The 12,403-nt window shown below is 51.6% G+C and overlaps 1 protein-coding gene and 1 long non-coding RNA gene across 2 annotated transcripts in view; one reads left to right on the top strand and one right to left on the bottom strand.

The window, feature by feature from the left end:
• The window catches only part of LOC107122151, a 7,933-nt gene extending 7,243 nt beyond the window's left edge, over positions 1–690 (top strand). Inside the window, exon 2 of the long non-coding RNA XR_001482897.1 lies at positions 62–690. This is a non-coding gene — a long non-coding RNA (uncharacterized LOC107122151). The remainder of the gene's footprint in view (positions 1–61) is intronic.
• Positions 691–7,757: 7,067 nt separating this feature from the next.
• Positions 7,758–12,403, bottom strand: part of LOC107122140 (multiple epidermal growth factor-like domains protein 11) — a gene marked incomplete at its 5' end in the record, with an annotated part of 115,159 nt that continues 110,513 nt past the window's right edge. Inside the window, 2 exons of the mRNA XM_015425174.1 lie at positions 7,758–7,918; positions 12,177–12,383. Coding sequence (XP_015280660.1) covers positions 7,758–7,918; positions 12,177–12,383 — 368 coding nt within the window. The remainder of the gene's footprint in view (positions 7,919–12,176; positions 12,384–12,403) is intronic.

Genomic DNA, 12,403 nt, shown 5'->3' with positions numbered 1-12,403 from the left:
CCCCGCGTTCTAAACCTGGGACCACAGCTGCAAATGCTTTCCTTCCTTCTTTCCTCTCCAGAGATCTACCGCATCGTGTCCCAGAAGCAAATGTCCGACAGACGCGAGAACGACATGTCTCCGAGCAACAATGTGGTCCCGATCCATGTCCCCCCGACCACAGAAAACAAACCAAAGATGCAGTGCTGTCAAAATATATAACGAGTTTCTTTCCAGTGTAATATTCCCCCCACTTCCAAAATGGAAATAGATCTTTGGGTTCACGTTGGTATTCCTTTGATTATCCCCACCCCACCCCACCCTGTCCCCATTCAATTAGGCCTTTCTGATTCTTTTCACTGGAGTTCTCCATGTCTTAACCTCTTTTGATTTCCATATTACGAATCCTTCATCGTTTGCATGTGGCTGCAGCATTATCGAAACGTTAAGTCTGGCAGGGCAAATATCACGACGGATTCCCCTTTCCGGCGTGCTGGCGTATTCAGCCGAGAACCAGGATTGGCCACCCCCACCCCCTCCCGTCTTTTGCAGCTTGGAATGCGAATCACGACACTCCAGAAAATGTGAGTTGACGACCCCTGAGAATTTTTTTTAAGAAACACTTTTTATCCACTGAACCTCAATATCGGATGTTTCCGGAGGAACAGGCTGTGTACAGCTTGCTACTGTCAGCCTGTCCCCCCCCCCCCCGCAATAGATACGTCCAATCGATCGATGGTCTTGATTGCTGACACTGCTTCAGGACTTGGGGGGGGGGGCGTTCCCTGTGCGACAGGATTCTGCAGGTGATACCGGTGAACGTATCTGTCCTGCAGAAGTCGGTCCAAGGAAGCGGTAGCTTCAAGTCCCAAACTTGGAGGATTTGAAGAAACCGCCTGCTTTTGTTTTCCCCCACCCTGTGTCCCATCACCGACGGTGCTGCTTTCGGAAGATTCCTTATCAAAGCAATGTAAGCGGCATAGAATTTTTAAAAATGGCATCATGGTGAATGAACGACCTCAGGCGAGAGTGGCCGGCCAGCCCCATGGCCTGCTGGCGATAGCTTTTGGGAATTAAGTCGACATCAGGCCCGCCGAGTGAAGGCCAAGGAGGTGGGTGCTCGGGTGCCCAGCGTAGAAGCAGAGGGCAGGCACGAACGGAGCAGCCGCTCCTCTCGTCTCGCCCGGCAGTGTATCGTACAATTCCCAAGTGAGACTCGGGCTCACTTTGGCGCACGTGGCGATTCTCTCGCTCCTTCTGTGGCACGGCGGAAACTCGGAGAAGTCCCGTTCCTGGTTCCTCACCGATCTAAGTAACGAATCCCTTTTTGAACTCAAACCCGTCACTTTTAAAAGACCGGCTTTGATTCTGGCAGCCCAGCACACCAACCGATGCCAGAGGGCGTTGATCGGAGAAGGTTGGGGTTAGACCTGGTCGGCGGATCTGGCGAGAGGGGCGTCCGATCTGGCACGCTGGCAAACGGCACTCCTCTGCCTACTAGGGTTTCCCCGCTGAATTAAACAGAGGGGCCTAACCAGCAGATAGTCCACGCTTGGCTCTTTCAGGGAGACGTGTTCCTTGGTTCCCAGCTCGAAAGTTCTTGGCTTCCCGGACACCCTTACATTGCATTCCGAATTGTGAGGACGTTTGTCCCGGGCAAACTGCTTCTAAAAGATTGTTCATCCCGTGGGATCGGGGAAGCCAGGAACAAGCGAGAAAAGGCCCCCAGGTGTCCATGGTGTGTGTGGGGGGTACGAGGAGGAAGGAAGCGTCTCACAAATTGGCCACCGGCCCAGAACATGCCCCCCTCCCCCAGAGATGCACCAAAGTGCTGCATTTTTCCAGCCCGCCTGTCAGTCTTGCAGTGCTCATGACGTGTGAAGCGCACAGAAGGCATTGCTGTGGCCCCTCTTTTCGTTTCTAGCTCTTCGTAGGGATTTTCACGCACCTTCCCGCCCCCCCACCGCGATCTTCGTTTTGTAAATTGCTTTGTTTACTGTATGCACATTCTGTACTTTTGAATATTTTTTAAAGATTGATTTAAAATGATTCATTCATCGGAATTCTAATAAAAGAATTGCAGGGGACTGTTCAGGCGTCATCGAGCGAGCTTCTTTGGAGACAGGCAGCGTAGGGTGTTTTGGTGTTTGAAAAAGTGAAACGTTGCATTGAAGATAAACGAAGGTGACGAAAGTAACAGTTCTGTGCCATGTGGAGATTGCTCAGAATAAATTATGCAAATCAGTTTTTGAGATGCACATCTGGATTTTTTTGGGGGGGAGCTAGGTTTTTGGTTTGCACACTTTATGGTGGGAAACATCCGTGTTGCTTGGAACACTGCTGCCAGTGTTCCCTCTAAGCTGAGTTAGTGTGAGCGAACTCACAGTTTTGTAGCCTCCGGCTCACGCATTTTTGTCTCGGCTCAGGAAGGAGGGCTCCATAGCAAATTAATTTATGCAGCAGCCGAATTGCTGCTCACAACTTTAATGGCAGCAGCTCACAAAGCAGAATTTTTGCTCACAAGACTCCGCGGCTTAGAGGGAGCATTGCGCTGTCAGTGTTTGACAAGAGCCGCGTAGGGTTTCAAGGAAATGCAGCTTAGAAACTATGGAATTTTTGCTCACGGAACTCCACAGCTTAAAGGGAGCATTGCGCCGTCAGTGTTTGACAAGAGCCGTGTAGGGTTTCAAGGAAAAGCAGCTTAGAAACTATCAGAGATGGCGCGATGGTTGCTGGTTCAGTCCCTGGCATCCACAGCTGAAAGGAGCGGGCAGTAGGTGATGCAAAAGACCTTTTCTTTGTGGTTTCTGTGCAATCCCACACTTGGTTTGGGAGCCTGCGCACGAGCCCGGCCTCGGGAAGTTCTCGTGCTGGCCTCAGAGATTTTGGTGTGGCTTCTCCCCACTCCGGGGAGCAGGCATTGACTGCGTGTGCCTGGCCAGAGCGGAGGAGAAAGCGCCCTCCCACTCCGTTCCTTTGGACCGCTCTCTTTCCAAATCAGCCCTTGGTGAAAACCCAAACGGGCCTTTGGGGGGGGGGGAAGGGGCACCGCCAGCTGCTTTCAGCAGCAGGATGGGTTGTCCCCCCGGGTGGAAGGGAGGGGCCAAAGAGAAGTTCTGCCCAGTCCAACCTGTGGCTTCTGGTTTCAGAGTGCAGGGAAGAGCCGCTCCGTTGGGGAGTTTTTTGTCAATGGCCAGGAGGGGGGGGGATTGCACTGGAGAACGACACAGCTGAGAGAAATCCGGTTTATTTTGTACAAGGTAGACCATCTCGGCGTGGTCAACAAATATTACAAATCTATCTTGCTTTTAAAAAAAGTATTGCCATGACAGTGACGAGAGTCCTCTTTAAAGGAACGCTATATATATATACACATATATAATCTGTGTGATAATATACTGTGACCGGCCTTGGTTTCATTGTCTGGACGCAGCACGCGTTTCCCGCTTGGTTTGGGGCCATCCAGGCTTACAGCACACACAAGATGGTCGGCTACCCAGAGCAGTCCGAACTGGTACAGTCGCTTGGCGTCCGTGTTCTCTCGGGGTTGTGGCCACCTGTGCTGATGCTGGAAGGAAAAAGTTCTTTGTGGTCTGAAGACTGGCACACTCGTTCGTTTTGTGGGGGCGGGACCGGGTTGCCCGTATTCCTCGTGTGTGTGTGTCTGTGACAGACGGTCCGCGAGTTTCACACGCATCGCTACGATCCAGAATGCGACGCCCACACCCAAAGCAGTCTATGCCAGGGGGTCCCCAATCTTTTCGAGGCTGTGGGCACCTTGGGAATTCTCACACAGCGCGGTAGGCACGGCCGCAAAACGGCTGCTGCAAGAGGCGGAGCCGGCTACAAAATGGCCGCCGCAGCTTGCCTTCAGTCACACAGCGAAGATCCTTGTGCTGTGGTGGCAGCCGCTACCACGGTGTTTTTAGAAATCTGCACAGCCATTCAAATCTCCAACAGCCAATCGGAAGCGTCGCTGGGCAACAGCGCCACCTGGCCCTGCCCATTTCCGTAAAAACACTTTAGCAGGCACCAGGAAAGGTGTCGGTGGGTGCCTCTGTGCCCATGGGGACCCCTGGCCTATGCTGTCGCTCGACTGTGGAGCCGTCGGTACGCTTTGCCTTAAATCCGGATTAAATATACGAACTTCCAAGGGAGGTGTGTACGTGGTCGGGGAGCTACCCTGTCTGCATAAAACCCTTGGCGGAGGACTCTTCCCATTACTAGTTCTGAGGTAAGTCTTTTGTTTTTAATTATTTCTATACAGGTAATTAAAATATATATATATATATCCTTATAGGCCCTACAAAATAAGGTTCTGCTACTTTACATTTCGAATAAGGCTTTCCTGGAAAGTAAAACCGCTATTGCTGATCAGTCGTTTCATCCCCCCCCCCCATGCACGCATGCAGCATTCGTGTAAATAAGTGTCATCGCCTGTGTTGTGCGAATTTCCTTCATCCTTCTCGGACCTCTCTAGCGGAGCATCCTTGCTGGGGTTGAGGGATGGCGTCGGCACCCCCCCCCCCCGCAACAGGGCTAACCGAGCTTTATCCTGGCCGAAAAGCCGAGGTGAAAGACCTCCCGTAGGGCATGTCCCTTAGAGGAGTCTTCCGGGAAAGTCCCGTTTGGCTTTCTGCTCGACCTTTGTGTCCTGCTATAGCGGGAAGTTGGGGCAGGGCTGAAGTCGATTCCCAGCTGAGGACGAAAGGACAGCCGGGGGCGGGGGGAAGAAAGATAGGCTTTAAGTTTGGATATACGGTGCTGGCTGACTCCGCTCTCCCTGTTAGTGTGGTGGCCACCCCATTCAGATAATGTGTGTGTGTGTGTGTGTGTGTGCGCAAGAGAGAGAGAGAGAGAGCGCGAGAGCAGAACACCCTGTTTCAGGGTCAGACTGGTTTCCTAGAGCAGGCATGTCCAACTTCGAACAGGTAGTGATCCATTTCTCCCGGCCAAAAGGGCCGGTGATCTACCACCATGAAAATAAAGTTTCAAATTAGCTTCAGATTAGATTTTAACCCACTAAAGTTGGGTTCCACCGCCCCCCCCCATTTATAATGCACCTTCTGTCACCCTCTGCACCAATAATCAAATACCACCAATCATCAAAAAAACCCCAAACACCTGTCCAGCAAATCAGGAGACCAAGTGGGGCTGGTGATCTACCTCTGACCCCTACATGATCTACTGGTAGATCGCGATCTACCTGTTGGACATACCTGTCCTAGAGGATTTCTTCCTGGCAACTTTAATGCATCGGCTTTCGGGTAGGTGTCCTTACTTGCTCGCCCCCCCCCCCGCGCTAGCCTAAACCTTGCAAAAATGAGAGCAGTCGGAGAAGGCCCGCTGTGCTCTTGTTGTGGTGGCATATGCTGCAAAAATCACAGAGCACGTGTGCCTCTACACCCATGTTATACCGGAATCTCAGCCAGAGAACATTCACTCTCTCTCTCTCTCTCTCCTGGAATCAGACATCCTCCCGAAAGCGCCCTTTTCTGGGAGGCCCTGTGATTTATCATCTCCACTGATGACAGACAACAGAGATGAGAAAGGAATTTATCGGGAGCCGTCTGGTACTGGGACTGCAACGATCCATCCCGCTTAACCCTCGCGCTCCCATCTAGCTGTGACCTGAAATTTGGGATACTGCCACTTCGTAGCACGGAGAGACTTCACCAAGCCAGATCTAGGCTGATCCGGCACCCCAGCCTCCTGAGCGGTTGCTCAGCCCGTTGACTTAAAATTGGGTCTTTGACAATGAGATGTTACGGCATTTGACATTTTCCATCCATCTTAATGTGTAGCCAATGGCACGCCTGCACAGTATACCTTTTGGCTTTAGATCGGCGCCGGGTAAAAACCAAGCATTTCAGATGCTAGAATGAGCTACTGTCCTGTAACCCTGCTGAAAGCGCTCATTCTAGTTACCGTGCGCTAATCCTTCATTTAGACCCAGTCACGAGGCCAAGTCCTTCTGGGTCAATCACTTCACTCGTTCCATCATATCTTAGCGCTCTTACCTCGTTTCGTTTTCTCTGCTCTTGCAGTTCTCGCCGAGCCATGCATTAACGTTAAATCGCTATTTCCTAGTGGGAAGGAGCTGTCTTGTTGCTGTGCTCAACCTTGTCCCATTAAAATAAAAATAACGAATTACATTTAGTACCACTTTCTAGTGGGGTGGCAGTGTTCGTCTGTTGCAGCCAAAACAAAGTATCGCGGCACCTTAAAGACGAATGAATTTATCATGGCGTGAGCACTTGTGAGGCAGCCGCTCGCTCTGCCAAGTTCATGCGCCTGCCAAAGTGAGCGCCCAGGAGCGGACGTTTATGCTACAATAAATTTACTGGTCTTTAAGAGGCTGTTCCTCAGCACCACTGTGACAGTCACGGTCCGAGAAGATAGACAAGGAAATGAGCCGCTTGAACTTTGACCATCTCTATCTTCCATGGCACAGGAAAAGGAAACTGAGCCTCAGAGCCTGCAGAACACACCAGAATTTCTGCAACAGTATGCATTTGATTTGGCGGAGAGAAAAAACGGGGGTTATAACATCCCAGGCAGACTCACTGGCCTAGATCAAAACGTCAGCTGCGGCCTGTAGAAGCGGACTGCTGAGGGCAGCCCTTCTGGTCTTTTGAGTTTTGCTCTTGGCCGTGCACTGCCCCTGTCCAGCTCAGTGTCTTGGTATGACCGGGGAAGGGGAAGCCAGGGCTCTCGGTGGCTGAGATGGACTAGGAGGGACTTCCTCTCCCGGTCTGCACTTGGAAAATAACCAACCGATCTCCGTCCAAAGCTTGCCCAAAGAGGAGGTATAACCTTTTCCCAGCATTGCAGTCCTGCAGGGAGGGAACCGAGTTCTTGCCTGTGTAGATTAGCACCATTTGGCAAACGCTCTTGGAGTCGAGTCCAATGGAGGCCAGCTCCAACCGAGGCCGGTCGGATGCAGTCCGGTCCCCTTCTTCTTGTACCGGGAGTTCTCCCTTCTACGGTGTTCGACAGTGCAGAGAAAGGAGGACTCCCGGAGGTGGTGTAAATGCTGCAGGTGGACAAGACGCTTTGAGCGGATGGTCAGGTGGTTGCTTGGTTGTTTGCTTCCCCCCCCCAGTCTGCCTACTTCGGTCTCCAAGCCGGATGAACGGGAATATAGATTCTCCCAAAGTGGATTCTGAGGAATGAAAGCCTGGATTGAATACGCTGGCTCAAGAGTACGGCAGCAACAGTGACGGATCGTGACACTCCACCCCCACCCCCCGCCCTCCCTTCAGCGCCCTCCTTTCCCCCCAAGGAGGTCACGCACATCACTTTTTTTTTGGGGGGGGGGGGCGGCCTCTAGTCTCCAAATAAGAGCTCATGTAGCGGGTGGTAGTACAGTACCAGTATCTCTACAGGAACTTGGAAATGGGCGTGGGTTTTTTGTTTCTCTCTTCCCTCTCCCCCTTTCAAAACTAAAAGCAAGTGAAGATGACACTCTTTGTCCAGTATCGGATTGGATAGGAATCAGCAGCCAGGAGTCGTCCCGCCCCCTCCCCCTCCCCCCAGTTGTATATAAAGGAGGTTTCTTATGTTCCTCTGATTTGTATAAAAACCGTCTTGTAAAATAAAGAGGTTCATGCAGCAAGAAGTTGGCCCCACAACGAGCGGTCCATGAGGTTCGGTCCAGTCCCTGGGGTTATATTCTTCCCCCCCGAATGTATCGTATGGCAGACCAAAGCAAAATAGGATTGTCTTCTCTTTTCCCGTGGGCAGGTTAGACCCCACGGAAAGGGGAGGGCATCTTCTTAAGACGGCTTCTCCCAAAGCGTCCCGTGTGTCGGGCTGTGTCTTGCCGGAAGGATGTCGTAATGAGAAGGGATGTGACTGTTTCGGGGCAGGTCGTAGGGGCCGTGGACGTAGCCGGTGGTCCGGACGCGGGCCTCGTGGACCACGCTGATGGTGGGCTCTGCAAAGGTGACAGGGAACAGTTCGGTTAATCGCTTCCTTGCGGGATGCACCGTGCCAGAAACAATCACCCGTCACCCAGACTTAAGCAGAATGACACTAAAAGGCTTCCAAACCATCGTCACGTGTTCTGGTTCTCGAACAGGAAACCCTGCAAGCTGTCATTCTTCTGGGAAGAGAGTTTCGGGAGGGGAGCGGTGTTGGTCTGCAGTAGACCAGCTGGAATCAGTGGCACCTGAGAGACCAGCAAGATTTTGGGGGTATACGTTTTTGAGACTCAAAGAAGGGCCCCGTGGCTCAGTGGCAAAGCATCTGCTTGGCGTGCAGGAGGCCCCAGGTTCAATCCCCGGCATCTCTAGTGGAAAGGAACGGGAAGTAGGTGATGGGAAAGACCTCAGCCTGAGAAACTGGCGAGCTGCTGCCAGTCTGAGTAGGCAATACTGAGCTTGAGAGACCAAGGGCCTGACTCAGTAGAAGGGAGCTTCATTTAGGGAAGAAGAAGGGGAGAAGATTGGATTTATACCCCGCCCTTCATTACCTGAAGGAATCTCAGAGCAGCTTACAATCTCTTTTCCCCTCCCCTCCCCAAAACAGACACCCTGTGAGGTAGGTGGGGCCGAGAGAGCTCTTTTGACGACTGCTCTTGAGAGAAGAGGAGATTGGATTTAGACCCCACCCTTCACCTGGAGTCTCAGAGCAGCTTACAATCTCCTTTTCCTTCCCCTCCCCACAACAGACACCCTGTGAGGTAGGTGGGGCTGAGAGTGCTCATTCGAGGACTGCCCTTGAGAGAACAGCTCTGAGAGAACTTGTGACTGACCCAAGGTCACTCCAGCAGCTGCATGTGGAGGAGTGGGGAATCAAATCCGGTTTGCCCAGATTAGAGTCCACGCTCCTAACCACTACACCAAACTGGTTGGGTCCTTGGCTCAGTGGAAGAGCATCTGCTTGGCACGCAGAAGGTCTCAGGTTCAATCCCCGGCATTTCCAGGTAAAAGGATCGGGCAGGAGGTGATGGGAAAGACCTTTCTCTGCCTGAGACCCTGGAGGAGCCACTGCCAGTCTCAGTAGACAAGACTGACTGGAGGTCCGACGGAGCGTAAGGCAGCTTCACGTGTTCATCCTGAATAACTTGAGATTTGGACATTGCTGTTCCAAAACAAAGGTAAATACCCTTGCAATATCAAGCTCCCTTCATCAGATACAAGTAGGAATGGAGATCCCCGAGGCCTTATATCCTAGTCAGAAAGTGGGAGGGGGTCGCAACGAAGAGATGTGCCCTTGCATCCTGACCTCCTCCTTTGCAGCAACCCCCCCCCCACACACACACACCTTCTGCCTGGGATAACAGAGCTCTCGGATCTCCATTCCTATGTTATCTGACAAAGGGAGCGTCGACACTCAAAAGCTCACACCCTGAAAATTTCGTTGGTCTCTCGGGCGCTACAGGACTTGAACTCTGTTGTTCTTCTGTGAATCAGAGTGGCGATGAAGAAGTGAAGTGCTCTGCCACTGGCTACAGCGGGGGGGGGGATTTAATGAACACTATTTCCTGTTTGCGGGGAGCTGCGGTGGCTCAAGTGGTTAAGATGCTGAACTGCAGGCTGTGGAAGGTCAGTCGTTCAGCAGTTCGAGACTCAGGTGCCGCATGACGGAGTGAGCTCCCGTCTCTAGTTCCAGCTCCCGCCAACCTAGCAGTTCGAAAGCAAGAAATTGCAAGTAGATAAATAGGTACCACTTCGGTGGGAAGGTCACAGCTTTCCGTGCGCCTTGGTGTGTAGTCATGCCGGCCACATGACCACGGAAACGTCTTCGGACAGCGCTGGCTCTTCGGCTTGGAAACGGAGATGAGCACCGCAACCCTAGAGTCGGACTCGACTGGCTTTCGAGCAAGGGACACCTTTACTTTTATTCCCAATTTGCAGTGTGTGTGTGGGGGGGGAAGGGGATGCTCCCCTAAAACTGCAGCCCACACTCGCATCCTAACCTTACTCTAAATATGTTCAGTGCAGCAGCTGGGTGTGTCACTCTGTGCCAGGCCAGGATCAACACCTGACAAAGAGGTGAAGAGAGAGTAGCAATGACTTCAGTGGCACAGGGCATACTTTGCATGCAAAAATCTCTCACTTCAGGGCTTGGCACCTCTAGGTGCGGGTGGTGGGGCAGACCTTTCCCTGCCTGAGACCCCAGAGAGAGCTGTTGCCAGTTAGGCTACCCGACAGGGACCAATGGCTTGACTCCAACTAGGGCAGTTTTCTACCTTCGCACAAGGTGTGGTTGAACACTGCCCCCTTCCCTTTCAGCTCACACAGCCATTCGAATGTGTATTTCTGCTTACATAAGTGTGTTGCCCATTTACAGTGTTTTACGACAGGTAGCCCCTGCTATTCGTCTACAACTGATTTTAAATGGCACTTTGTTAAAGGGGGAAAAGTTTGACGTTTTTGAATGGAGACTTACTACTAGTGTGTCTCTGTGTGCCTTCTGTGTTAGGTGATGAACCCAGCTCACCTGGGCAACAATTTTGTTGTGATTACTTTTTATGCCCTGACTGTGGCAGGCATAAAAAAGGCACAACAATGCAATCTGGCTGATTTTGGTTGCTTAAAAGATGCCCCCAACTGCGCAGCCAGAAAGAGAAGATGAACGGCTTTAAAGTATAAGTTGGTCACTTTGGTAACTGAACTGTAACTTATGCACTGGCGGAGAGATCAGTTGAGAAAATGTAGTTCTTGGACTGGACAAAAACTACCACAAACCACAGTGAGGTGGCTGTGTAGAACAAACAAAAAACAGGGAAAAGCTGCTTGAGCCAAATCTTGTCAGCAGCCACTGATGATACTGAAATCGGCAATGGCATTCATGTCAAAATTTGCAGCGTGCCCTAGTCACAGTCAGTTGGATTCAAATCCTTGCAAGTCCAAAGCCAAGACTCTACCTGTTTTGCTTCTGAATAAGGCACTACTTTTGGCAGGAAATTTTTGGCCTAATAAAAGCGGTATTTGGTACAAAAAATCCCCAGTTTTCTACCCTCTCTTCACTTGGGAGTCTCAGAGCAGTTTACAAACTCCTTTCGCTTCCCCTCCCCACAACAGACACCCTGTGAGGTAGGCAGAGCTGAGAGAGCTCTCTTGAGAACTGCTCCTGAGAGAACAGCTCTGACAGAACTATGGCTTGGCCAAGGTCATCCAGCAGCTGCGAGTGGAGGAGTGGGGAATCAAACCCGGTTCTCCCAGATTAGAGTCCATGCACTTAACCACTACACCAAACTGGTTCTAGCAGTGAAAATGTGCTTAAAAGTGTATGGCCAGAGGAATTTAGGCTGGCACAGCAGTGGCGTATACATGATTTTCAGTATTTCAAAGCACTGCAGACTTTACGTGACTGTAAGCTCTTGCCGAAAGCCCTAGATTGAGTCAATTTTATTCCTCCCCGCATTGCAGTCAGGGGACTGAGTTTGAGGGGGATTTGCCTGAGGCGAAGGTTGTTGTCTGGGGACAAGATTCGACACAGGGACCTGCCAGATCGCGGCCCGTTATCTCAGCAACTACTCTAATCCTTCTCCTTGCCTGTCTGCAAGAAACTGGGCGACCTAAATTAAGTTAGATGAAATCAGCACAAAGAGGTAGCCCTGTTAGTCCACTGTGTTTGTCACAACAGAAACCTTTGTGGGTCAGAGAACCACCAGCAGATGGAAGAAACTGTACAGGTTTGGCTGAGTCGCATAATTTATGGGACCCATTAAGTCAGCTGTCCCCAACCGTTCTCACTGCGGTGGGCGTAGCTACAAAATGGCTGCTGCAGTTTACCTTCGGTCACACAGTGGAGATCCTGGTGCTGTGGTGGCAACTGCTGACAAAACAACATTTTTAGAAATCCGCATGGCCAATCAGAACCCTAACCCCACCCGCTTTTGAAAAACACATGGCAGGCACCAAGAAAGTGTCCGCGGGTGCCCGTGGGTACCACATTTGGGAATCCTGAATACTGAACAAGACCACTTAGCATATAGGCTCTCCTGGTTGCTGGTCTTCTTTGTTTGGTCAGGACATTTCCCCAGGCACTGTCAGCTTGGCGGAAACCACCACAGGTCCCGGGGAAAACTAGAGGGCCACTGGCCCAAACCTTTGGCACTCCCAGGCCGTCCATCCTCACACCTCTGAAGCCTGTGCGTGGCTGCTGGCAAACCTCGATGCTGGTTGGAGAATCCCACCCCTGCTTCCCACGCCAGCAATGCCGGCGTCGCAGGAGATGCTCACCAACTTCGTAAATGTTTTTGTTGGCCGTCGACAAGGCCGGCGTGTCCGAAAAGGATGAGTCCCGGTGGGCGGGGGATTTCATTTCCACATAGCTGCCCTCGGAGTGTTTGCAAATCAAGATGGGGGGGTCTTTGATGGTGGCGTAAGGGTTTTCGCTGCTGTTGAGGGAACAAGTGCTGGAGCTGCAGGCCGATTCCTTCATATAGTCTGCAAGACAAGAGCCAGGG

Source organism: Gekko japonicus, unplaced genomic scaffold, assembly GCF_001447785.1.
Source record: "Gekko japonicus isolate JY-2015 unplaced genomic scaffold, Gekko_japonicus_V1.1 scaffold3651, whole genome shotgun sequence".
NCBI lineage: Eukaryota > Metazoa > Chordata > Lepidosauria > Squamata > Gekkonidae > Gekko > Gekko japonicus.
This window is presented reverse-complemented; position numbering and strand designations above follow the sequence as displayed.